At 43.3% G+C, this 27,734-nt stretch overlaps 1 protein-coding gene across 3 annotated transcripts in view; it reads left to right on the top strand.

Annotated features, from left to right (window-relative positions):
- The window catches only part of LOC109899295 (dipeptidyl aminopeptidase-like protein 6), a 351,844-nt gene that overhangs the window by 107,466 nt on the left and 216,644 nt on the right, over nucleotides 1–27,734 (top strand). Inside the window, exon 1 of one of the 3 annotated variants that reach the window (XM_031836279.1) lies at nucleotides 3,558–4,024. The exons of the other annotated variants lie outside the window; for them this stretch is intronic. Coding sequence (XP_031692139.1) covers nucleotides 3,971–4,024 — 54 coding nt within the window. The 5' untranslated portion in view covers nucleotides 3,558–3,970. Of the gene's footprint in view, nucleotides 1–3,557; nucleotides 4,025–27,734 lie in introns of those variants that run through there. 3 annotated transcript variants of the gene reach the window in all.

Below are 27,734 nucleotides of genomic sequence, written 5' to 3' on the forward strand. Positions count from 1 at the left end.
TGATGGCAATTTGAATGCACAAAAATATCGTAACAAGATCCTGAGGCCTGTTGTGAGGCCCATTTTTTATTTTTATTTTATGTATCTGTGACCAACAGATGCATATCTGTATTCCCAGTCATGTGAAATCCATAGATTAGGGCCTAATCAATAAATGTATTAAATTGACAATATCTTGGAATTGCCTTCAGTGCCTCTTATGGCCTTAGAGTTTTTTTCTCATTTTGTCTCCTCACCCCAGTCTCATAAACTATGGGAATTGGTGAGTCTGTGTTCAATAATGAAAAAAAGTGAACAGGGAGACCTATGAAGTGAGGGATTGTTAACAATCCCATAGTTAACATCTGAAACACTCAGCAGCCTCTGCTTTCAAACACACTCCTGCTCTTTCACTACCCCTCACTGTTCTGTTTGTGTTCAAATCCATCCTTTTTTCTTAAGGGATACATACTATTGACTGCACTGCTGAAGGGGTGCTCAGTCCTTGGAATGGAGCATTTAAATTTAAGTTCTGGACGCTATCTTAAACTTTGTCAGAGCACTCAGTAATTTTCAAAATTTGTTGCTCTGTAATTAAGAGATTCACTGGATTTATGGTAATCGACCGATCAAAACAAATTATATTTTATTTGTCACATGCGCCGAATACAACAGGTGTAGTAGACCTTACAGTGAAATGCTTACGTACAAGCTCTTAAGGTTAAAACATTTTTTTTAATAAATGTTAAGTAAAAAATAGATAAGTAGAAAATAAAAGTAACAAATAATCAGTTGGAACGGAGTGAACGTTGAAGTGAGAACATTCAACATTTGCACAACACTTTTAATAGGCTAGTCAAGGTGGAGAACTATAAGGGGGATGTGTTTTCAGACACACAGTAGCTGATGATATGTGCTGTATACATTAATACTAACTCAACCAAATAAATTGAATAAAATGTTCAATTCAGTTGTTCTCAATAGATTTTTAACTACTACTCATATTTGTCATTCACAGAGACCTGAGCTATTCTTAAATATTTAATTTACATTTTTCCAGGCAAGTGCCTTTTCCTGCCCCAGCTATTGGCTGTGTCAACTTCCCAACTCAGACCTCCCACAGAAAAATGCTGTGCTTGCACCTGTGTCAGTCTGCCAGATGGACCTGCTGAGATTGTGCTGCAGGATTTTCTCCAAATCTCTTTCAAAGATCCAAGGCCTCGGGCCTAATACCTAAATATCTATAATTGATTTACTTTATGGGCTTACTGAGACTTGCTGTCCGATAATGCTGTGGTTCAATACATTGTTGATGAGCCACTTCCAAATGGAACTAAAACGTTTAAACTAAATTGGGATCCTTAATTTAAGAAAACTAACTGAAAAAACTATTTTTTTAAATTACATAGATGCAGAAAGTAAACAGCATAGTGGGTCAATTTCCGCAACAACTGAGACTGTTGAACCGTGAGGCTCAATTTCTCTGTTTTGTTGCCCTGGCTACCACGCTGTAATCAGCATGAAGCGAACCCGTGCACATGGGCAGATACTGTGTGACTGACTGACTGTGAGAGCAAAGTGTTGCCTCTTGCTCATCTCAATATCCTAGCCTATTCATTGATGATGGTTCTGCTTTACTGAAGTTGCTAATGCACAGTTCTGACTCTGTCTGCCTGGTGGACGAACCTGTCTATACTGTGCCTCACCTCTCTCTCCCCGTCCCTCGCAAGCTCACTATGAAAGATACAAGTGTTTGTGTTCAAGACAACTAATCAGTCTCCTCGTTCCAAAAATACTGAATCCTAGGAGTCGATTCCTAGCAGAAGCGAATCTTGACACTCAGAAATGGGAGTCGGGGGCCTCCCGGGAGGCGCAGTGGTCTAAGGCACTGCATCGCAGTGCTAGCTGTGCCACCAGAGATTCTGGGTTCAAGCCCAGGCTCCGTCGCAGCCGGCCGCGACCGGGAGTCCCATGGGGCGGCATCCAGTTGGCCCAGTGTCGTCCGGGTTAGGGAGGGTTTGGCCGGCGGGGATATCCTTGCTCATCGCGCACTAGTGACTCCTGTGGCTGGCCGGGCGCAGTGCACGCTGACCAGGTCGCTAGGTGTACGGTGTTTCCTCCAACAAATTGGTGCGCCTGGCTTCCAGGTTGGATGTGTATTGTGTCAAGAAGCAGTGCGGCTTGGTTGGGTTGTGTTACGGAGGACACATGGCTCTCGACCTTCGCCTCTCCCGAGTCCGTACGGGAGTTGCAGCGATGAGATAAGACAGTAACTACTACCAATTGGATACCATGAAATTGGGGATAAAAAGGGGGTAAAATAAAAAAATAAAATGGGAGTCGACATGCAATGAGTCGAGGAATTAATTATTTTGGAGTCGACTCTTCACCACTACATCATCATCGTTAGCAGTTAGAAAAATGGCAGAGAAAGGCAAGCGACACTAGAAAAGTCCTGTATGGCAATACTTTGAGAAGTTAAATGAGAAGGAAATGCAAACTTTGCGAGTTGGAATTGGGGTACAATAATGGTAGTACAGGTGCTTCACCATCTGAAAGGGACGCACCGTGAGACCCAAACCGTTGCTGGTAGCAGCGCAGCTGCATTGAGAATTCACTTGGAATTGTATGTATTTTACTTCATGGGAAAGCGATACAAAAATGTCTGTTTTTAAATGTTAAAAAAGCTTCACAACCCTAGTTCAAACCTTTCAGAATATATTTGGTGTTCTGTAATTTTCTCTCTCCAGTTTTTTGTTCTTCAGATGTTATTTGCACTGCTGAGATTACTTGTTACAGACACATGTGCTTCCCTCATCTTTGGGAAGAAACTCAATATTTTCCAAGTCCACCTTTCAGCCCATCTCTCATCCCCACTCCTCCAAACCTCATGCCGCTTATTTAGTGGAAGCACGCGCGCTATAAGGCAGCCAGGTTGCGCTGGTGTAAATTGTTTTTTTATTTTTTATTTTGGCACTTTACTCGCCACGCCGCAGCCTTAAATGCTACATAAATAAAACATCTCGTATTGCGCCAGGGACCTATCCTCGGAGGAGGCGGTGTCATTTACGAGGCGTGAGGCTGCGCGCATAAATATCACTGGAGTTTTATCACCGCCCACCACTGGGACTGATTGAATTGATCCATAGTTTGGCAGGTGGCAACATACATGTAAATGGACACTCATGGAAACACACACAAATCAGTACCCTCCTGTTCAGTCAAATACACAGACTCTCCCTCTGTCTCACATTATTAGTGAATCCCTCTCATTCATCAAGTCACTGTGCACACATACATGCGAGCGTCAACACACACCCACACTTTAAAATAAAATAAAATAAAAAACACTTTTGGCTCACTAAAGTTGCAATAGTACACCCTTGGCTGTGCATTCTGACAGATGCCTCTTCTATACCTAGCCTGCAGCTTAGGTGCAAAGCTCCAATTTAGCTCAATTTAGCTCACCAAAAAAGAGTCAGTATCCTATGGGAAAGAGCTTTAAGTAGAGAGGGGGGAAGAGGGAGGAAAACAAGGATGGGAGTCAAGAGTTGTAGGAAAGGACTTGGATAGACAGAGACGGATAGACCAAGCGAGGGAATCGAGAGTCGATAACAAGTTCGAGAGACTGGATTAGAGAGTGAAAGAGGGATGGAGAAAGAGCTAGAGTGGGGGAGAGCGAGAGAAAAAGGGGGGAGCAGGAAAGACTACTAGTAGCGAGAGGCTAAAACACACACACATTCCAAAGCTGCCCCTCCTCAGAAACAGATTGCGCAACCCAGAAGACAGGAGCCTTGTCGTGGTGTGATTGTTTCACTGGAGAGAGAAAGTACAGCTTGGTAGTGTGCCAGCCAACGGGGGGTTCCTGAGTGTATGTGTCTGTGTTTGAGAGAGGGCTACGCTAATCTTCCCACTCCACACCGAAGACTTCAATCACACTGAGGGAGAGGCAGAGGAGTGCTTTTTGAAGAACCTTGGTTTCGAATCAGCCATGCTAATAGTTACGCAGATGCAACAGAATGCCACCTTCTCCAAATCAGAAAAGGTAAGGGCTCTCACCCTAACCTACATATTGTAACATTGAGCTTTCGTTAATTGTTCGGTGCTCTTTAATTGTGGAGTTGTAAGTTATTGCATATTGAAAATATTTATTGTTCTCTTATGATTACTACATGAAAATGATTTGCACCATCACACCTTTCTTAATGACAATCATAAGCGGTAGTTGTTGCCGTATTCACTCTATGTGCATGCATGCATTGCCGTTCACGGCTCCCCCAAAGGCGATGGAGTTCAAATGGGGTGATATATTTTCCATTGGCATAGCCTGGAGAGGAGTGGACAGCTCTTCAATAAGTTGAGGTGCAGCCAAAAAAGTACAAGAACATCCAAGAAAATGGAGCGTATCACTTGCTCACTATTAAAAAATATTTTATTATGCTTTTTGAGTTAAATGATATTCAGCTTTTAATTATGAGCAAGAGTCACACCTTGATGCATTTGGCATAGCTAGGCACCAGAGTGTGACGCAGGAGCTTTTTGCATTCGGCACGGTCATGGGCAGGTGTCCCCCCTTAGTGGTAGCCTTCATAACTCTCCTCCCTTTCTCACGGCTCCTGGAGGTCGGAGTTCAATCAGGGGCTTGAGCTGCCTTGTTAAATCATCCACAGTCCTATTTATTTATTTATCTGCTTATTTGGGCCCCTCTTTGTCTCGACGTAATGAGTCAGGACTGCTGTGTATTAGCATTTTTACTCTCTGTATGGTGGTGAGTCTTATGGAGTTCTCTCTAGTTGGTTTGACTTTCAATCCTTTTCTTGTGAAAGTGATTCAGTAGATTGGTTTGTAGACTGACATGTAGTTTTGAGCCACAATCCTGTGTTTCAACTCAATGGGAGCCCCACAATCTTGGTTTAAAGCAGAACAAGTAACATTGTTGGGATATGTAACCACTCTCCAATTCATAGATAGAGCTATGTATGTAAAGACCGACAGTCCAAGTTTCAACAAATCTATAAATGTGTTTTCTATGTATTGGATCTTCTTGTCCAGCTCGTGTTATTAATTTGGATGTGCTTAAAAACCCTTTCATTTCTTGGCCAGACAACCATGATGTTGCTTCCATCCACGTAGTAGGTTCTGTAGTCTTAAGATGTCACTAATGTGATCAACCAGGATCCACTGCCTGGCATCCCTTTGTTCTTAAACCTGGGTTCACGGCTTTGGTACTACTGAGATCAGGGGTGTATTCATTCCGCCAACTCTGCTGCAAAACGTTTCTTAGACTGAAGAAAACTAAACAGGGATGGGCCTACCAGAATTTGTCCAATAGAAACTCTTGTTTTGGTCTGTTTACTTTCGTTTGGTTCGTAAGTGGTTTGCGTAATCAATACACCCCAGATGACTTAGAGCCCGATGGCAGCCTGATGTAATATGGCGAGGCCTGTATGTTATTGATGTGCCAGCTTTAATACAAAGTTTCACATTCCCCCCTCTTACCTTCCCGAGCGAGTAACATCACTCCTTTTTTGTTAAGACGTTTCATTTCCCAGCTAATGTGTCTAATTCCACTCGGTCTCTCTCACGCTACAGTACTCCAAGCCTTCTCCCCCATGAAATATAGTGCCCCAGCTCAGACGGATATCTTTCTCTTTGAACAATGATCATGCTTTAACTCCGAGGTGGGGAGATAAGTCCCGGGTTTAGAGACGTTCGTTGATGGTTTATTTGGGAGTGGAACATGGTGATGTATTATGGGATGAGGAATTGTGTTTTTTATGTAGTCGTTTGGAAGTGAGATGGTTTCTGCTAGGGTGGACAGATGCAGGACTAGATGTGACTATTGATAGCCAGTGTCGTAGGGCAGCATTTCCCAAACCTCTCCTCAGTTACCTTCAGCCTTTACATGATCTATTTAAGAACTAGCTGGTTCAACTTGTCAACTAATCATCGTCAAGCCCTTTACTAGTCCAATCAAATCAAATTTTTATTGGTCACATACACATTGTTAGCAGATGTTAATGCAAGTATAGCGAAATGCTTGTGCTTCTAGTTCCGACAGTGCAGTAATATCTAACAAGTAATCTAACAATTCCCCAACAACTAGCTAATACACACAAATCTAAAGGGGTGAATGAGAATATGTACATATAAGTATACGGATGAGCGATGGCTGAGCGGCACAGGCAAGGTGCAGTAGATGGTATAAAATACTGTATATACGTGTGATATGAGTAATGTAAGATATGTAAACATTATTCAAGTGACATTATTTAAAGTGGCATTGTTTAAAGTGACTAGTGGTCCATTTATTAAAGTGTCCAGTGATTGGGTCTCAATGTAAGCAGCAGCCTCTGAGTTAGTGATTGATGTTTATCAGTCTGATGGCCTTGAGCTGAGAAGCTGTTTCTCAATCATGTGTGCTCGTCAGGTGTGCTAGGTGTTCCGGTGCCATGCATTGAAACGAGTATCTTTCTTGTGGATTTCTTTTGCAAAATAACTATGAATTAACAGATTTATTTTCAACATATAACATCAAATTAAGGTGTTGGACATTCACTGTATTTTCAAGGGACAATAGCAGATACATTTAGTTCCAGAGAAGTAGCTCATTGTTCCCTCGTTGGCGCCTAGCTTCTAAATAACGTTAGCTAGCTATCAAGCTAGCCAGGTTTCCTTAGCAGCTTGTGCACAGGCCGGCTAGGACCACTGATTGTCCCCAGTGTGGCTGTTTGGATCCCTGCTGTTTGTTGCTGTTTCCATCTGCCCTGTGACCTGCCCAATCTGGAACTGCTTGGAGTAACAACAGCGTAGCCTACATTGCTACCATGACAAAGACCAAAGCCAGTATGAGTACCGTTGAGGACAGTGGTGTCTCTCTATCACAGGTGAATTCACTTTTTAAATTAACAAAAATAGTTCTACATGCGTTGTTACAACAACAAGAAATAGCTTCAAGTGTTGTATCCAAATACTGATGGAGTCAACTAATAATAGATCTGACCAGGGAGGTCCAGGACCTGAAGAACAGTTTATAGTTCTCCCAGGATCAGCTCAATGAGTTTAAACAGGAGAACAGCAAGATCAAACATATATGTAAGTTATTGACATAGGACATCAGTTCTGTATGTGAATCCATGATAACAATGACAGAGAAATCTGATTTATCTTGAGGGACAATCAAGGATAGCAGAATCTCCACATGAGACCTGGACAGAGTCTGAGGACAAAGTGAGGGAAATGATCAATGGGGAATTTGAAGATAGACCACAGGAAGATTGAGATGTAGCGCGCCCACAGGACTGGAAAACCCACCTCCGTGCCAGGCCCAGGACAATAGTGGTCAAATTCCTGATGTTCAAGGACAAGGTAGCTGTTCTGGAAAGAGCCAAGAACTTGACAAGAACATACATCTTCCTCAACAAGGACTATCCTGAAGCTGTGCGCCAGAAGAGGAAAGAACTTATCCCAGTCATGAAAGCTGCCAGAGCGCATGGGGACATTGCTTACATCCACTATGACAGACTCATTGTCCACCCTCCCAAACTCTTCCCAAAAGCCTGGAAGGGATGACAGCACACACACAGACACACACACTTATACACACCAACTGATTGATGGACTGCTGAAGAAGGTTTTTTCTTGCTTTGTTTGTTCTTTTCCATAATTATGTCTATCTCCGATAAGCTACCCAGGAAATGGCTAAAATGAAATCAATAACTTGCTAACATCCGATAACGTTCATATGTTAGCAATTTCTGAGACTCACTTAGATAATTCCTTTGATACAGCACTAGCAATACACAAAAACAATTTGGAGCACAAATTGGTTTACTTCCCTGTTACTGAGCATTTCTTCTTTGCCAAGATAATCCACCTGACAAGTGTGGCAAATCAAGAAGATGATTAAACAGCATGATCATTACACAGGTGCACCTTGTGTTGGGGACTAAGTTGTCACACAACACAATAACACAGATGTCTCAAGTTTTGAGGGAGTGTGCAATTGGTATGCTGACTGCAGGAATCTCCACTAGAGCTGTTGCCAGAGAACTGAAAGTTTGTTTCTCTACCATAAGCAACCTCCAACTTCGTTTTAGAGAATTTGGTAGGACATCTAACCGGCCTCACAGCCACAGACCATGTGTAACCACGCCAGCCCAGGACCTCCAAATCCGGATTCTTCACCTACAGGTTCGTCTGAGGGGGTGCTGAGGCATATTTATGTCTGTAATAAAGCCCTTTAGGGGGAAAAACTCATTCTGATTGACTGGACCTGGCTCCCCAGGCCCACCTATGGCTGTGCCCTTGCCCAGTCATGTGAAATCTATAGATTAGGGCCTAATGCATTTATTTAAATTTAAAATTCCTTATATGAACTGTAACTGAGTGAAATCTTTGAAATTGTTAAATTGTTGCATTTATATTTTTGTTCAGTATACCATCTACAGAAGAGACAGGAATGTCTATGGGGGAGGTGTTGCTGTATCAGTGGAAGCTGCTGAGGGGAGGACAGCTCATAATAATGTCTGTAATGGAGCGAATGATATGGCATCAAATACATGGAAACCATGCGTTAGATTTATTTGATACCGTTACGCTAATTCCTCTCCAGCCATTACCACTAGCCAGTTTCCCCAATTAAGTTGCCACCAACCGCATGTGTGCTGTATATATTCAGAGGCATATCCTTGTAATGTTTAGAGAGGATCTCATGTTGAGTGCGGTGATTGCAGGTTCACCTGCCTCATCTAAAGCTAACAGTCAGCAGTGCTAACAGTCAGCATCTAGATAATGTGTGTGAAATACTTGATTTTGTATGTGGGTCTTTCTATAAATAATGGGGCCAATGTGTGACATTGGGATCAACATTTCAAAATGTTTTGAAACAAAAGTAAAAAGGATTTTCATGCAGTTTCACGTGTACTTAAAGGAATAGAAGTAAATATATGCAAATTGGTCCATGACTCCACCTATACAATAGCATAGACCTAGGACTATACATCCTTGAAGCAGGGTTCATACACACATTGACAAGTCAAATTCAAGCACTTAATTGTAATTTTCAAGGACTAATCATTTATATAATTGTACATACCCTGAGTTGGCTGGGGTAGGCCATCATTGTAAGTAAGAATTTGTTCTTCACTGACTTGCCTAGTTAAATAAAGGTTAAATAAAATAAACATATAAGGCATAATATAGAATGCCTACCTCATCTCTGTAACTCAGTTGAGCAGTGAATTTCAAATACAGAATCATTCCCCCCCAAAATCTATGGCAAGACTTGAAAATGGTTGTCCAACAATGGTCAATGACCAATTTGACAGAGCTTGAAGAATTTTGAAAAGAATAATGGGATAATATTGTACCATCGAGGTGGAAAAGAGACACAATTGTAATCGCTGCCAAAAGGGGAAACTAACGTGTATTGATCAGGGGTATGAATACTTTCTGAAGGCACTGTACAGTATGTGGCCAACGCAGGCACAAAAGAAGCCATGATTAGCAGTAGCATCAATCTGACCAAAAACCAGGTTCCTTTTTTAATGGAAGGATTTGTATGGAAAGCCAAGTTTAAGCCAAAATTACATGTTGTCATCCTCAAATTGACCACACATGGTTTTACCGCACCAGAGTAGCGCAACACCCTTCAATTGAAGCGGCGGGAAACAAACAAAAGTGGCCACATCTCTCACAAAAACTGATAACAATTTAAATCATGGATCATTTTAATGGAGCAGGAGAACTTAGAAATGGGCTACTATAATTACAAGGACTTTTCAAGCACCAAATTGAGGAAATGTCTGATTTTCAAGGTGCAGTAGGCCTATTCCAGTACTTCTGAGCTCCAAATTCAAGTTCACGTATGCCACTTCAAGCCCCTAGTACTGTTTTAAAATGTCATGTTATTTCATTACCAGATGATATTATGAATAAGCCCACTAGGCTATGCAATTTTTTGTCATTATATCCAGAATAATTCATAGGAATAGTTAGGTACAACTGTTTTCACAGGCGTAACGAATGAGACACCAAAATATTCTGGACATTCCATGCGTTCCTTCTGGACATTCCATAGTGCATGCTATCACAAAAGCTGTTTGCCACTTGACTGTCATTTGTAAAATTCCTTCCTGGATCATGTGAAAATATCACAGCGTAACTAATCAGCTAGACACCAAATGGCATCAAACAAGTATTGTGCATCATTATTGAAGAACCACATTGATGACAGTATCAATTTAGGTTTTAAGTATCAAAGTGAGTGACTTTTTCAGTTAGAAGCATTCAATTTTGCAATCACATTTATAATTGTTTTATCATTTGTGTGCCCATGAAAACAGTTTTCATCCCGTAAGATAAGGAGAAACTAAATGTTACGTAGTTACACTGCATTTCTGAGTTCTCTATACAAAAATCTGTCTTGACAGTTAGATCCGAAATTCTTACAAGGTTCAAGTTCAATGTCTAATTTAACTGATTAATGCTTAATATATGATATAACAACAACTTACGCTGTTTTATGTCACAAGATTTTGGACAAATCCATCAAGACACCAACCATGATAAAGGGTTAAACACAGGTTTTAAATCAACTCGGGAATGTATCTATGGTCCCCCCCTTACAGTGCATTCGGAAAGTATTCAGACCCCTTCACTTTTTCCACATTTTGTTATGTTACAGCCTTATTCTAAAATGGATCATTAGCCTTTGGCGTCGGCTAATGGGGATCCTAGTAACAATGTAATCCCCCCCTGAAAAAAAGGTGTGCTAGTCAGGTGCACTAGTCAGGTGGGTGGGTGTTAGTTCAGGGCTGCAAGAACATTGTGAAACGTCTCATGGTCCGCTAGGTGAAGTTTGAGAAACACTGCTATAGGGTTCCCTCTGTTAAGTTTAGTCCTGTATTCCATCCAGAAATGGTCTGTACAGAGAGGAGCTCTGGATTGTGAAGAAAATTACAGTGGAGTGGAAATCACAAAAGGTCATTATTGATTGTTTTCTCTCATTATAAAATGACAGATGGTGTAAAATGTAAGACGTATCAACTGATAGAATTTGAACAAGGGGATTTTCTCAGAGGACTTTTGTCTCCCGGACAGATTTCTCGTGGCTTTTATAGTCATAATTCTTCACAAACAAATCAATAGTGACTTTCAGCCTGTTGCTTTTGTTGTCACTCGCACAACCTTTTCCTTCTCCTGGCCTGAATACCGTATGAAAAAGCAAGGCAGAAGAAATTAAATGCATTGATAAAAAAAAAAGAAGCTTTGGCTAAAGTTAAGGCCAATTACATCGTCTTTGAGTCAAGAATTGGACGTGACTCACTACCATAACAAATTAAAAAGCCGTCAGATAATGGATAAAGTTTTGGGGTGTAATTACAAAGCTTTAAACAAGTATGGATCTTTAAACTGCAGCTAGACGTGCTTCTAGTAAGCTGAGGTTTGTGTCTGTGTGAGTGTGTTAGAGGTCTTTACGGGTCCACCCGAATACCTGAGACCCGACCCGGGACACAAGCGGGTCCTGGTCCAAAATGAAACCTTTCCCCTCGGATCGGGTTCTTTTTGATTGTCATCGGGTCTTGGGTCTATGTAACTACAACTGATAGACCTGAGTGGACATGACTCTGCATAGTCTATAGCATATTTATTTTTGTAACGCCGTTCTTCGTTTGTTGAGAGAGAGTCGGACCGAAATGCAGCGTGGTGGTTACTCATGTCTTTAATGAAGAAAAGTGACGATACATGAAATAACTCTAATAAATACAAAACAACAAACGGAACGTGAAACCTAATTACAGCCTATCTGGTGAAACTACACAGAGACAGGAACAATCACCCACGAAAGACAAAGCGAAACTCAGGCTACCTAAATACGGTTCCCAATCAGATGCAACGAGAATCACCTGACTGCTGATTGAGAACCGCCTCAGGCAGCCAAGCCTATACAACACCCCTAATCAGCCGCGATCCCAAATACTCCAAACCCCAATACGAAATACAATAACATAAACCCCTGTCACACCCTGGCCTGACCAAATATATAACGAAAACACAAAACACAATGACCAAGGCGTGACAGACCCCCCCCCCCCCCAAGGTGCGGACTCCCGGACGCACCTCAAAACCATAGGGAGGGTCCGGGTGGGCGTCTGTCCTTGGTGGCGGCTCCGGCTCGGGACGTGGACCCCACTTCATTAATGTCCTAGTTCCTCCCCTTCGCGTCCTGGGATAATCCACCCTCGCCGCCGACCATGGCCTAATAGTCCTCACCCAGAACCCCACAGAACTGAGGAGCAGCTCGTGACTGAGGGGCATCTCGGGACTGAGGGACAGCTCGGGACTGAGGGACAGCTCGGGACTGAGGGGCAGCTCGGGACTGAGGGACAGCTCGGGACTGAGGGGCAGCTCGGGACTGAGGGGCAGCTCGGGACTGAGGGGCAGCCCGGAACTGAGGGGCAGCCCGGAACTGAGGGGCAGCCCGGAACTGAAGGGCAGCCCGGAACAGAGGGGAAGCCCAGTACTGAGAGGAAGCCCAGTACTGAGAGGAAGCCCAGTACTGAGATGAAGCTCTGGTAGGTAGTAGGCTCCGGTAGATCCTGGCTGGCTGGCGGATCTGGAAGATTCAGGTTGACTAGCAGATCTGGAAGATTCTGGTTGACTAGCAGATCTGGAAGATTCTGGTTGACTAGCAGATCTAGCTGCTCTATGCAGACTGACAGCTCTGACTGCTCCATGCAGGCTGACAGCTCCTTGCAGACTGACAGCTCTGGCTGCTTCATGCAGACTGACATCTCTGACTGCTCCATGCAGGCTGACAGCTCCTTGCAGACTGACAGCTCCTTGCAGACTGGCAGCTCCTTGCAGACTGGCTGCTCCTTGCAGACTGGCAGCTCCTTGCAGACTGACAGCTCCTTGCAGACTGACAGCTCCCTGCAGACTGGAAGCTCCTTGCAGACTGACAGCTCTGACTGCTCCATGCAGGCTGACAGCTCCTTGCAGACTGACAGCTCCTTGCAGACTGGCAGCTCTGGCTGCTTCATGCAGACTGACAGCTCTGACTGCTCCATGCAGGCTGACAGCACCCTGCAGACTGGCAGCTCCTTGCAGACTTGCGTCTCTTTGCAGACTCACACCTCTGGCTGCTTCATGCAGACTGACATCTCTGGCTGCTTCATGCAGACTGACAGCTCTAACTGCTCCATGCAGGCTGACAGCTCCTTGCAGACTGGCAGCTCCTTGCAGACTGGCAGCTCCTTGCAGACTGACAGCTCCTTGCAGACTGACAGCTCTGACTGCTCCATGCAGGCTGACAGCTCCTTGCAGACTGGCAGCTCCTTGCAGACTGACAGCTCCTTGCAGACTGGCATCTCCTTGCAGACTGACAGCTCCTTGCAGACTGACAGCTCTGACTGCTCCATGCAGGCTGACAGCACCCTGCAGACTGGCAGCTCCTTGCAGACTGACAGCTCCCTGCAGACTGGCAGCTCCTTGCAGACTGACAGCACCCTGCAGACTGGCAGCTCAGGCTGCTTCATGCAGACAGGAGGCTCCGGCAGCGCAGGAGAGGAGGAAAACGCTGGCTGCGCTGAACAGACAGTAGACTCCGACAGCGCAGGAGGGAAGGAAGGCTCTGGCTGTGCTGAACAGGCGGGAGACTCCGACAGAGCAGGAGAGGCGAGGCGCACTGTAGGCCTGATGCGTGGTGCGGGCACTGGTGATACTGGAGCGAGGACACGCACAGGAAGCCTGGTGCGGGGAGCTGCTACCGGAGGACTGGTGTGTGGAGGTGGCACAGGATGTGCAAGGCTAGGGATGTGCACAGGAGGCCTGGTGCGTGAGGCTGGCACCAACTTCACCAGCCGACTAACACGCACCTCAGGACGAGTATGGAGCGCTAACTCAGGTGCCATCAAATCCCCGACACGATCCGTCGGACGAATATGATATCTATAGCACCAAGCTAGCAACTCCCTCATTGCTCTCCACTCCACTTTCCCCATTAACTCCTTCACAGTCTCATCTTCGCTCACCTCTAACACCGGCTCTGGTTCTGGTCTCCTCCTTGGCTCCTCACGATAAACAAGGAGAGTTGGCTCAGGTCCATCTCCTGACTCAGCCACTCTCCCTCTGAGCCCCCCCCCAATACATTTTTTGGGGTGACTCGGGTTTCGCTCTGCGCCGCCGTGTCTGTTTCTCCAACTCCATTCGCCTATAGTCTTCTTCGCACTGCTTTAGCGAATCCCAGGCGGGCTCCTGGCGTGACAATTTTATGCTAATAAGGTTAATTTATTGACTTTAATTGGCCTAGCCAACATATGTCACAGAAGAGCTTACATACACCTTAGCCAAATACATTTAAACTCAGTTTTTCACAATTCCTGACATTTAATCCTAGTAAAAATTCCCTGTCCTAGGTCAGTTAGGATCATAATTTTATTTTAAGAATGTGAAATGTCAGAATAATAGTAGAGAGAATGATTTATTTCAGCTTTTATTTCTTTCATCACATTCCCAGTGGGTCTGAAGTTTACATACACTCAATTAGTATTTGGTAGCATTGCCTTTAAATTGTTTAGCTTGAGTCAATCATTTCGGGTAGCCTTCCACAAGCTTCCCACAATAAGTTGGGTGAATTTTGGCACATTCCCCCTGACAGAGCTGGTGTAACTGAGTCAGGTTTGTAGGCCTCCTTGCTCACACACGCTTTTTCAGTTCTGCCCACACATTTTCTATAGGATTGAGGTCAGGGCTTGTGATGGCCACTTCAATACCTTGACTTTGTTGTCCTTAAAGCTTGGTTGCAAATGGGTCTTCCAAATGGACAATGACCACAAGCATACTTGCACAGTTGTGGCAAAATGGCTTAACTTCTTGGATATAGGGGGCGCTCTTTTAATTTATGGATAAAAAAACGTGCCCGTTTTAAGCGCAATATTTTGTCACGAAAAGATGCTCGACTATGCATATAATTGGCAGCTTTGGAAAGAAAACACTCTAAGGTTTCCAAAACTGCAAAGATATTATCTGTGAGTGCCACAGAACTCATGCTACAGGCAAAACCAAGATGATACTTCATCCAGGAAATGGGCAGAATTTTCGAAGCTCTGTTTTCTATTGTCTCCTTATATGGCTGTGAATGCGTCGGGAATGAGCCTGCCCTTCCTATCGTTTCTCCAAGGTGTCTGCAGCATTGTGACGTATTTGTAGGCATATCATTGGAAGATTGGCCATAAGAGACTACATTTACCACGTGTAAATTGGTGCGTAATCTTCAGCCGCAGGCATTTTCTCCTGGGATTCAGAGGGGAAAGCACACTTCCACGAACGATATATCATCAAAGAGATATGTGAAAAACACCTTGAGGATTGGTTCTAAACAACGTTTGCCATGTTTCAGTCGATATTATGGAATTAATTTGGAAAAAAGTTCGGCGTTTTGAAGACTGAATTTTTTATTTTTTTTGGTAGCCAAACGTGACGCACCAAACGGAGCAATTTCTCCTAAACAAATCATCTTTCAGGAAAAACTGAGCATTTGCTATCTAACTGAGAGTCTCCTCATTGAAAACATCTGAAGTTCGTCAAAGGTAATGATTTTATTTGAATGATTTTCTGGTTTTTGTGAAAATGTTGCCTGCTAATGCTAATGCTAAATGCTACGCTAGTTGCGCTAACTGTTACACAAATGCTTATTTTGCAATGGTTGAGAAGCATATTTTGAAAATCTGAGATGACAGTGTTGTTAACAAAAGGCTAAGCTTGAAAGCTAGCATATTAATTTCATTTCATTTGCGATTTTCATGAATAGTTAACGTTGTGTTATGCTAATGAGCTGCGGGGATAATTACACTCCTGGATACAGTTTTTTTTCGTAGCTAAACGTGACGCACCAAACGGAGCGATTTCTCCTAAACAAATAATCTTTCAGGAAAAACTGAGCATTTGCTATCTAACTGAGAGTCTCCTCATTGAAAACATCTGAAGTTCTTCAAAGGTAAGGATTTTATTTGAATGATTTTCTGGTTTTTGTGAAAATGTTGCCTGCTAATGCTAACGCTAAATGCTACGCTAGGTGCGCTAGCTGTTACACAAATGCTTATTTTGCAATGGTTGAGAAGCATATTTTGAAAATCTGAGATGACAGTGTTGTTAACAAAAGGCTAAGCTTGAGAGCTAGCATATTAATTTCATTTAATTTGCGATTTTCATGAATAGTTAACGTTGCGTTATGGTAATGAGCTTGAGGCTGTATTCACGATCCCGGATCCGGGATGGCTCGACGCAACAGGTTAACTTCTTGACTGATGTCTTGAGATATTGCTTCAATATATCCACACAATTTTCCTACCTCATGATGCCATCTATTTTGTGAAGTGCACCAGTCCCTTCTGCAGCAAAGCACCCCCACAACATGATGCTGCCACCCCCGTGCTTCACAGTTGGAATGGTGTTCTTGCAAACCTCCCCCTATTTCCTCCAAACATAACAATGGTCATTATGGTCAAACAGTTCTATTTTTGTTTCATCAGACCAGAGGACAGTTCTCCAAAAAGTACGATTTTTGTCCCTATGTGCAGTTGCAAACCATAGACTGACATTTTATGGCAGTTTTGGAGCAGTGGCTTCTTCCTTGCTGAGCAGACTTTCAGGTTATGTTGATATAGGACTCGTTTTACTGTGGATATAGATACTTTTGCACCTGTTTCCTCCAGCATCTTCACAAGGTCCCTTGCTATTGTTCTGGGATTGATTTGCACTTTTCGCACCGAAATACGTTCATCTCTAGGAGAGAGAACGTGTCTCCTTCCTGAGCGGTATGTCGGCTGCGTGGTCCCATTGTAACGCCTGTCATCGGAAGGAGTGGACCAAAGCGCAGCGTGAAAAGTGTTCATGATTTATTTGATCAAAAACACTTGAACAAAGTAACAAAACGAAAGATAACAGTTCTGTCAGGTAAGAGACTAAACAGAAAATAACTACCCACAAAGACAGGTGGGAAAAAGACTGCCTAAGTATGATTCCAAATCAGAGACAACGATAGACAGCTGCCTCTGATTGGGAACCATACTCGGCCAAAACAAAGAAATAGACAACATAGAATGCCCACCCCAAATCACACCCTGACCTAACCAAATAGAGATATTAAACATCTCTCTAAGGTGAGGGCGTGACACCCATGGTGTTTATACTTGCGTACTATTGTTTGTATAGATGAACGTGGTACCTTCAGGCGTTTGCTCCCAAGGATGAACCAGACTTGCGGAGGTCTACAATATATTTTCTGAGGTCTTGGCTCATTTCTTTTGATTTTCGTAGATGATAATACAAGTTATACACATGGAACTATAGATATACCTCTCCTTAATGCAACCGCTGTGTCAGATTTCAAGAAACCTTACTGAAAAAGCAAACCATGCAATAATCTGAGACGGCGCTCAGAACAATCAAGTCAAAATAGCCGCCATGTTGTAGTCAACAAAAACCATAAATTACATACTAAATATTCCCTTGCCTTTGATCTTCATCAGAATGCACTCCAAGGAATCCCAGGTCCACAATAAATGCTTGATATGTTTGATAATGTCCGTTATTTATGTCCAATTGGCTACTTTTAGTTAGCGCGTTTGGTATACATATCCAAACGCTCGTTCTGGTCAGCGTTACGTCGGACAAAAACTTCAAAAAGTTATATTACAGGTCGAAGTAACATTTCAAACTAAGTACAGAATCAATCATGATGTTTTTAACATTAATCTTCAATAAAGTTCCAACCAGAGTATTCCTTTGTGTTTTCAGGAGCCATGGAACGCAGGTCGCTATCATGTGCAATGCGCATGACCAAAAAATGGCTGACTGCCAGACACCTGATTCATTCTGCTGTCATTCAGTCCCACAACAAGCCTCATTCACATTTCTATAGACGGTTGACATCTAATGGAAGCCCTAGGAAGTGCAACATCATTAATATCTCAAGCGGATTTCAATGGGACCTGTGTTGAGTACATACCCTGACACTGATTTCTCACTTCCTGTTTTCTATTTCTCCTCAGGTTTTTTCCTGCCATATGAGTTCTGTTGTACTCACAGACATCAGTCAAACAGTTTTAGAAACTTCAGAATATTTTCTATCCAATACTAATAATATGCATATATTAGCAACTGAGACTGAGGAGCAGGCCGTTTACTTTGGGCACCTTATTCATCCAATCTACTCAATACTGCCCCCCAGCCATAAGTTTTAATTAACAAGAAATTTGTGGAGTGGTTGAAAAACAAGTTTTAATGACTCTAACCTAAGTGTATGTAAACTTCCGGCTTCAACTGTACTTGGCTGATAAATATTTGTTTTGTTGTCAATTGTGTTCAGTCTGGTCTAGTTGTCGTCGGGTCCTTTCAGGTTCGGGTCTGATTGTTCTCAGGTCCGGGTCCCTTTTTTAAATCATTGTCCTTGGGTCTGTTCTGTTCAGGTTGCAACTTTTTGCACCCGAGGAGACCTCTAGTGTACGTGTGAACTGAATTTGATAGATTTAGACAGGGGGTTCCTTGTAAGTTACTGGGGAAAATATTTCAATACTGTAAATGTGTGTCTACAAATATTGTTCTATTCTTTAAAAATTAAAACAAATAGTGACGCTGAACAAACACACAGAACTCTTTTCTTTCTTTCCTTTCTTCCACTCTATCGTCTACTTTTATACTGTCTCCCTCTCCTCCCACTCTCCACCTCTCAACTCATAATTTCAGGACATCTGGAGGTACAAATAAAACATGGTTTGGCGTGTGCGTTGTGCCGCAGTCAGCAACGCTTGCAGCGAAAATAAATAAATCAGTCAAGTAATAAACCAGGGAGGTGCAGCCATGCAGGAAGCATCCTGCTCTGCTAGTCTACCTGTCCTGCAGGCTCCCAACAGCCTTTGTCCCCCAATGACTGACAGGTGACATTCTGAATGCTAACCTGCTAATCGCTAGCAAACCAACCCAATCTCTTTAGTCGAGCAGTAGCAATTTTAATTTTTCATGATATACAAGACACCTGCCTGATTCGCGCTTGTCTCAGTGGACTAATCCATTGCGGAAGCCACAGAGATCAATCACTCTCAGACGTGATACTGAAATTGTATATGGTTATATTATGAAAAGAGAATGTTGCGACACTAATAAATATAATAGTTTATAGCAAATGCGCTTTCTCCCGCGTTGGATATGGTCACTGTCCGCGGTTCTGAAAATTGATCTTCAGTGCCCTGTAGAATTGGCACCATTCCCTATGTTGCTATATGCATAATAGCAAAGATAACCAGAATATTGGGATTGAAAACAATGTGGCGGAGCCAGCAACAGCAGAGACGAGGAAACAGCCCTTGCTTTCAACCCTATTCCGACCTGATTAGTTTACTGGGGGTGAGTCGGATAATGTAATTATGTGCACAAGCACAAAACACCATGTCTGTAATTTTAGTCCCGCCCGAATTTGCCATGTCAGTAATTTGTACATGGCAGGTGTCACATCCTGACCATAGTTTACTTTGTATATTTCTATGTTTTGGTTGGTCAGGGTGTGAGCTGAGTGGGCATTCTATGTTTCATGTCTAGTTTGTCTATTTCTATGTCTGGCCTGATATGGTTCTCAATCAGAGGCAGGTGTTAGTCATTGTCTCTGATTGGGATCCATATTTAGGTAGCCTGGGTTTCACTGTGTGTTTGTGGGTGATTGTTCCTGTCTTTGTTAGTTTTCACAAGTATAGGCTGTTTCGGTTTTCGTTACGTTCTTTGTTTTTGTAGTGTTTGTATTGATTCGTGTTTTACGTTTGTTTATTTAACATGGATCGCAATCTACACGCCGCAATTTGGTCCGACTCTCCTTCACCACAAGAGAACCATTACAGAATCACCACCACAACAGGACCAAGTGGTGTGGTAACAGGCAACAGCAGGAGAAACATAAGGATTTATGGACATGGGAGGACGAACTGGACGGTGAAGGACCCTGGGCTCAGCCTGGAGAATATCGCCGTCCCAAGGAAGACTGAGAGTCAGCCCCAAAAATGTATAGGGGGGGGGGGGCTCACAGGGAGTATGGCTATGCCAGGTAGGAGACCTGCGCAAACTCCCTGTGCTTACCGGGGGGCTAGAGAGACCGGGCAGGCACCGTGTTATGCAGTGGTGCGCACGGTGTCCCCAGTGCGGGTGCATAGCCCGGTGTGGTATATTCCAGCTCCACGTATCGGCCGGGCTAGATTGAGCGTCGAGCCAAATGCCATGAAGCCGGTTCTACGCAGCTGGTCTCCAGTGCGTCTCCTTGGGCCGGCTTACATGGCACCAGCCTTGCGCACGGTGTCTCCGGTTCGCCTGTATAGCCCAGTGCGGGCTATTCCACCTCGCCGCACTGGCAGGGCGACCGGGACCATTCAACCGGGTAAGGTTGGGCAGGCTCGGTGCTCAAGAGCTCCAGTGCGCCTGCACGGTCCGGTCTATCCAGTACCACCTCCCCGCACCAGGCTTCCTGTGCGTGTTCTCGGTCCAATACCACCAGTGCCAGCACCACGCATCAGGCCTACAGGGCGCCTCGCCTCTCCTGCGACTGCCGGAGTCTCCAGCCTGTTTAGCGCTGCCAGAGCCTTCCGCCTCTACAGCGTTGCCGGAATCTCCTGCCTGTTTAGCGCAGCCAGAGCTGCCAGTCTGCATGGAGCAGCCAGAGCTGTCAGTCTGCATGGAGCAGCCAGAGCTGCCAGTCTGCATGGAGCAGCCGGAGCTGCCAGTCTGCAAGGAGCTGCCAGTCTGTAAGGAGCTGCCAGTCTGCAAGGAGCTGCCAGTCTGCAAGGAGCTGCCAGTCTGCATGGAGCAGCCAGAGCTGCCAGTCTGCAAGAAGCTGCCAGAGCTGCCAGTCAGCATGGAGCAGCCAGAGCCGCCAGTCAGCATGGAGCAGCCAGATCCGCCAGTCAGCCAGACTCTTCCAGATCCGCCAGTCAGCCAGACTCTTCCAGATCCGCCAGTCTGCCAGACTCTTCCAGGTCTGCCAGACTCTTCCAGATCCGCCAGTCTGCCAGACTCTTCCAGATCCGCCAGTCTGCCAGACTCTTCCAGATCCGCCAGTCAGCCAGACTCTTCCAGATCCGCCAGGCAGCCAGGATCTGCCAGGTCTGCCAGACTCTTCCAGGTCTGCCAGACTCTTCCAGATCCGCCAGTCTGCCAGACTCTTCCAGATCCGCCAGTCTGCCAGACTCTTCCAGATCCGCCAGTCTGCCAGACTCTTCCAGATCCGCCAGTCAGCCAGACTCTTCCAGATCTGCCAGTCAGCCAGACTCTTCCAGATCCGCCAGAGAGCCAGGATCTGCCAGAGCCTTCCTCCTCTCCTGTGCTGTCGGAGTCTGAAGAGCCCCTCTGTCCCGAGCTGCCCCTCTGTCCCGAGCTGCCCCTCTGTCCCGAGCTGCCCCTCTGTCCCGAGCTGCCCCTCTGTCCCGTGTTATTAAGTAGGGTTGCCGTGGCTAGGAGGTCACGGAAGCGGACAAGGTGGGGGAAGACTACGGTGAAGTGGGGGCCACGTCCAGCACCAGAGCCAACACCGCGGACAGATGCCCACCCAGACCCTCCCCTATAGGTTCAGGTTTTGCGGCCGGAGTCCGCACCTTGGGGGGGGGGGGGGTACTGTCACACCCTGACCATAGTTTACTTTGTATATTTCTATGTTTTGGTTGGTCAGGGTGTGAGCTGAGTGGGCATTCTATGTTTCATGTCTAGTTTGTCTAGTTCTATGTCTGGCCTGATATGGTTCTCAATCAGAGGCAGGTGTTAGTCATTGTCTCTGATTGGGAACCATATTTAGGTAGCCTGGGTTTCACTGTGTGTTTGTGGGTGATTGTTCCTGTCTTTGTTAGTTTTCACAAGTATAGGCTGTTTCGGTTTTCGTTACGTTCATTACGTTCTTTGTTTTTGTAGTGTTTGTATTGATTCGTGTTTTACGTTTGTTTATTAAACATGGATTGCAATCTACACGCCGCAATTTGGTCCGACTCTCCTTCACGACAAGAGAACCGTTACAGCAGGAGAGTAACAATTCCAGCCAGAATAACCTACTGTTTTTTGGCCAACTCCAAGATCCCGTGATAATACTAGTCCCGTGCGAATCGGCATCCCTGTGCTTTGAGAGCAATGTCGACGGTTGACAAGTGTTGCTCACGGTTTGAGCAAGAAAAAACAATAACTGATTCGATAAATTGAACAATGTGCAGCACATAGCCTATATACAGCATGGAGAGTCTACATGTATCAACTTTCACAGTGAATGCTTTTGGTAATGTTTTGTGCATATGAATTGAATATCGCCAAATGCATCAGTACAAAATATTGTATAACCCTTGCTGTTAATAGATCACAAAGCAGCATGCAACTGACCTAAAGTTTTGGAAATGATATGTTCACTTTTGCATCCATAGCCTTAAAACGCATCGCAAGTGCAAGTGCACTGTTTTGCTTACATCTGAAGGCTGGGGGACATTTACACGTTTACTGCGAATCCCTAAAATATCCTAATGATTCTGATCACACTTCCTCAATTCAAATATTTTTTGATACCAAAGATGGTTTGGTTTGGTTTAGAAACTAGCTTGAGTTATCAGTGTAGCCCTGTTGTCTCCTGGACTTGTTAAAATATCGTCACGCCTAGAAAAAACACCTCCAGGCTTCTGTCATAACTGTCAATTTATTGGAAAAAAGAAAGAATTACATGGGGCAGTTTGTAAAAAAACGAATCCCATCTGAATCGTCCTCTGGAATAACGGACATTCTAGGGTAATATATTCATAACCAACATTCTCTAGTAAATCTAGTCCAGTGAGAATAGGGCTAAGCCTAATTGTACAGTTGAAGTCACATTGTCAAAACTCTTCACACGGTCAGCGAAACAGAAGTGTATGTGGACCAAACTGTGAATTATTTTTCATTGCTTTCACACAAAATGCTTTCAATGACCACATTCTCTGAAATCCATTAACTCTTTTCTCATTCATACTCCACCACCTGCAAAACTATATACAGTTGAAGTCGGAAGTTTACATACACCTTAGCCAACTACATTTAAACTCAGTTTTTCATAATTGCTGACATTTAATCCTAGTAAAAATTCCCTGTTTTAGGTCTGTTAGGATCACCACTTTATTTTAAGAATGTGAAATGTCAGAATAATAGTAGAGGGAGTGATTTATTTCAGCTTTTATTTATTTCATCACATTCCCAGTGGGTCAGAAGTTTACATACACTCAATTAGTATTTGGTAGCATTGCCTTTAAATTGTTTAACTTGGGTCAAACGTTTCGGTTAGCCTTCCACAAGCTTCCCACAATAATCTGGGTGAATTCTGTCCCATTCATCCTAACAGAGCTGGTGTAACTGAGTCAGGTTTGTAGGCCTCCTTGCTCACACACACTTTTTCAGTTCTGCCCACAAATTTTCTATGGGATTGAGGTCAGTGCTTTGTGATGGCCACTCCAATACCTTCATTTTGCCACAACCATTTTGCCATACTGGAAGTATGCTTGTGGTCATTGTCCATTTGGAAGACCCATTTGCGACCAAGCTTTAACTTCCAGACTGTTGTCTTGAGATGTTGCTTCAATATATCCACGCAATTTTTCCTACCTCATGATGCCATCGATTTTGTGAAGTGCACCAGTCCCTCCTGCAGCAAAGCACCCCCATAACATGATGCTGTCACCCCCGTGCTTCACGTTTTGAATGGTGTCCTTCGGCTTGCAAGCATCCCCCTTTTTCCTCCAAACATAAAGATGGTCATTATGGGCAAAAAGTACGATCTTTGTCCCCATGTGCAGTTGCAAACAGTAATCTGATTTTTTTATGGTGGTTTTGGAGCAGTGCCTTCTTCCTTGCTGAGCAGCCTTTCAGGTTATGTTGATATAGGACTCGTTTTACTGTGGATGTAGATACTTTTGTACCTGTTTCATCCAGCATCTTCACAAGGTCCCTTGCTGTTGTTCTGGGATTGATTTTCACTTTTCACACCAAAATAAGTTAATCTCTAGGAGACAGAACGCGTCTCCTTCCTGAGCGGTATGACGGCTGTGTGGTCCCATGGTGTTTATGCTTGCGTCCTATTGCTTGTATAAATGAACGTGGTACCTTCAGGCTTTTGGAAATTGCTCCCAAGGATGAACCAGACTTCTGGAAGTCTACAATTTGTTTTCTGAGGTCTTGGCTGATTTCTTTTGATTTCCCCATCATGTCAAGCAAAGAGGCACTGAGTTTGAAGGTAGGCCTTGAAATACATCTACAGGTACACCTCCAATTGTCCAATTGACTCAAATTATGTCAATTAGCCTATCAGAAGTTTCTAAAGACATGACATAATTTTCTGGAATTTTCCAAGCTGTTTAAAGGCACAGTCAACTTAGTGTATGTAAACTTCTGACCCACTGGAATTGTGATACAGTGAATTATAAGTTAAATAATCTGATTGTAAACAATTGTTGGAAAAATTACTTGTCATGCACAAAGTAGATGTCCTAACCGACTTAGTTTGTTAACAAGAAATTTGTGGAGTGGTTGAAAAACGAGTTTTAATGACTCCAACCTAAGTGTATGTAAACTTCCGACTTCAACTGTATAAGAAAATTGAGGAGAGTGCATACCTCAACTTAATTAGGTCTATACTCAATCGCCTAACTGTTAAATGTGCCAGGCTTCATAAATCATATATATCTACAGAAATAAGACAGATCATGCTTCTGTTGCCTGTTTGAGTATTTGTTTAATTGTCTGATTCCATGAGCACAAGACTCATGCAACGGAAAAATGTTGGATTAAGCAATTTCACAGATTTGGCTGTTTTTAATCTTTGCTATGCTGTAATAAAGTCTTTATTATTTGGTGTTGTTTACATTGTTTCAAACAGGCAGAAAAATGATAGTGTAATATAACAGCACCTGTTTGTCATACATATGCAACTCTTGCTCCTATACCCTCCTTTTCTTGGATCTCCTGCTTATTGTTATTTTTACAATTATTATGATTGTCATTATAATAAGTACTGTCGTTATCATTAGTAGGCTTTGTATAGTAGCCTTGTGTAACCACCATCGAGCTGTAGGCCTAAGAGCGCATCCTGTTTAGTCTTAATAACTGTAACCTAGTTAGGCCTATATTTCAATATATAGGCTACTGTATCAGTCAATCATTCATTTATTCATGCCATCAAACAGCATATGAGACATTCATGCTATGAAATGCAATCAAGCATTTTAGTTTTAAAATTAAACAACAAAGGGAGCTTTTAATAATTAGCCTACACAATAAATAAACCACAATTCACGAATGCATGCAACTGTTTTTAGTCTGCTGTAATAAAGGCTTTATATATTTTTTTCTCGTTAGAACAGACTCTCTGGTGCACTTATTTATTTAGTGTTGTTTATACTGTTGAGCGAGCAAGGGTTGAGCGAATAGGGAATGTTTTTCCTAAAGAAATTAGATATTTCGATAACTTTTCAGTCAGAAACAAGTAAGAAAGAAAATGGCTGAAATGATGTAGCAGCTCAGCACGAACAGCACAATAAACACTTGCTGTGCTGCCTTTGAGCTGCAGTAGGGAGGAGAGCGAGACAACGTTGGCCAGTCACACTCTGTCATTTTTTTTAACAGTGTGACCATTGGGATCTTGAGTCATTTTGTGTGTCTTAATTACTTAATCACACAGTCTGCTTAAAACATCAGACGAGCTCATCGCATATGTAGTTGGTTTTATTCAAACACATAGTGTGTATCTGTCTATATATGGAAAAATACTTTCAACAATTAGACCAATCAATTGGTTGAAAGAACAGGACGACTCTCGGTCGAGCAAGATTTATTTTAGTCGTAGACAAACCTAATATGCTCACTAAGGAAAACTGAACAAAGCATCTTTGTACAATTTAAACCTTATCTGTACAGTTATTTAAGTGGCTATTCTTTGGAAACATTTTAGTTTGTTTATAGGATAGTGGGAGATAACGGAAATGTATTTTTCTCCCATCCTTGTGTGGTTAAATTACCTACATCTCGCTCTCCAATGTTTTCCCCCCACACACAATCCCTCCCTTTCTACCCCCTTCCCTTTCTGTCGTCTAAATTTCCCAGGTTATTTATCTTTGCCATTTTAAAAAGGATTGGACTCAATTTGCCATGCTTCTTGTCAGTAAACTGGAGAATTCCGTAGTTGATTTTAACCCATCATTAAACTGCACAGTGGACAAACATTGTTTATTGAAACTTTCCCCCCATTAGTCATTTATAAGATTTAGTTCATGTTGGATGTACTGTTTTTATTCCATTCAAAATCTGAATACTGGTATTGGGCATATGGAGGTGTCAATTGAAAGGTGTTGTCCTTTGATTGGTCTAGGTGTGTGGGGGTTGTGGTAAAAACCAATGACAGGACCTATTCATTTCGCTGTTTGGCTTTTAGACCAACACCGTCAAGCTCCAGCAATTTCAATTTCCATATGTCATTCAAACAAGCCTCTGCTGGTGGCCAAACACACTCTCTGAAAACACACACACACACACACACACACACACAAAACAGTCGTTATACTTATTTGTCCCTTGCTGAGAAGATAAATGTGGCCAACTCTGTCAGGTACATTTAATTTCCAACAGCATGTCAGGTTCATGAAACATCACAGGAGCTTCACGGGGTGACATGGAACAGGCCCTAACAGGATTGCGGCAGCTAATTCAGTTTTTCCACTGTAACGCAGGGTGTACAGCAGACCCAAATATCCTAGGTAATGGCAGTATTGATCCTCGACATCTGAAGCCAAGTAATAAAGGTTGAGGTGTGTGACAGCACACTGAGTGAGAGATGGGGCGTGGAGAAAAATGTGACGAGAGGATAAATTCATGGGCCTTTTCTCTCCCTCAGTCGCTCCTTCTCTCTGCTGAAACCATCCCTTTCAATAGTTTTTTTTCTTCTCTCCAGCTGACAAGGTCAAACCCTTTTGACCCTTTTGAAGTTCCAACTTTCCTTGAACTTCCTTTGAGGAAATTTCACTTTTATGACTTATAATTAACTTTTTCGCTACCATCATTACTCACTGTATAAACTGCTACCGTAAAGACACTAATACTCACTGTAGAAACTGCTACCGTAAAGACACTAATACTTACTGTATTAACTGCTACCGTAAAGACACTATACTCACTGTATAAACTGCTACCGTAAAGATGCTAATATTCACTATATATACTTCTACTATAAAGACACTATTACTCACTGTTTTTACTGTTACCGTAAGGACACTAAAACTCCCTATATACTGTGCATTCGGAAAGTATTCAGTCCCCTTCACTTTTTCCAGATTTATTTTATGTTAGAGCCTTATTCTAAAATGGAAGATTTTTTTTTCTTCCCCTCATCAATATACACACAATACCCCATAAATACAGAGTAAAAACAGGTTTTTAGACATTTATTTATTAACAACAAAAAACTGATATCACATATACATAAGTATTCCGACCCTTTTCTCAGTACTTTGTTGAAGCACCTTTGGCAGTGATTACAGCCTTACGTCTTCTTCGGTATGACACTACAAGCTTGGCACACCTGTATTTGGGGAGTTTCTCCCATTCTTCTCTGTAGATCCTCTCAAGCTCTGTCAAGTTGGATGGGGAGCATTGCTGCACAGCTATTTTCAAGTCTCTCCGGAGATGTTCGATTGGGTTCAAGTCCGGGCTCTGGCTGGGCCACTCAAGGA

The sequence above is a fragment of the Oncorhynchus kisutch genome, linkage group LG11, assembly GCF_002021735.2.
Source record: "Oncorhynchus kisutch isolate 150728-3 linkage group LG11, Okis_V2, whole genome shotgun sequence".
Lineage (NCBI taxonomy): Eukaryota > Metazoa > Chordata > Actinopteri > Salmoniformes > Salmonidae > Oncorhynchus > Oncorhynchus kisutch.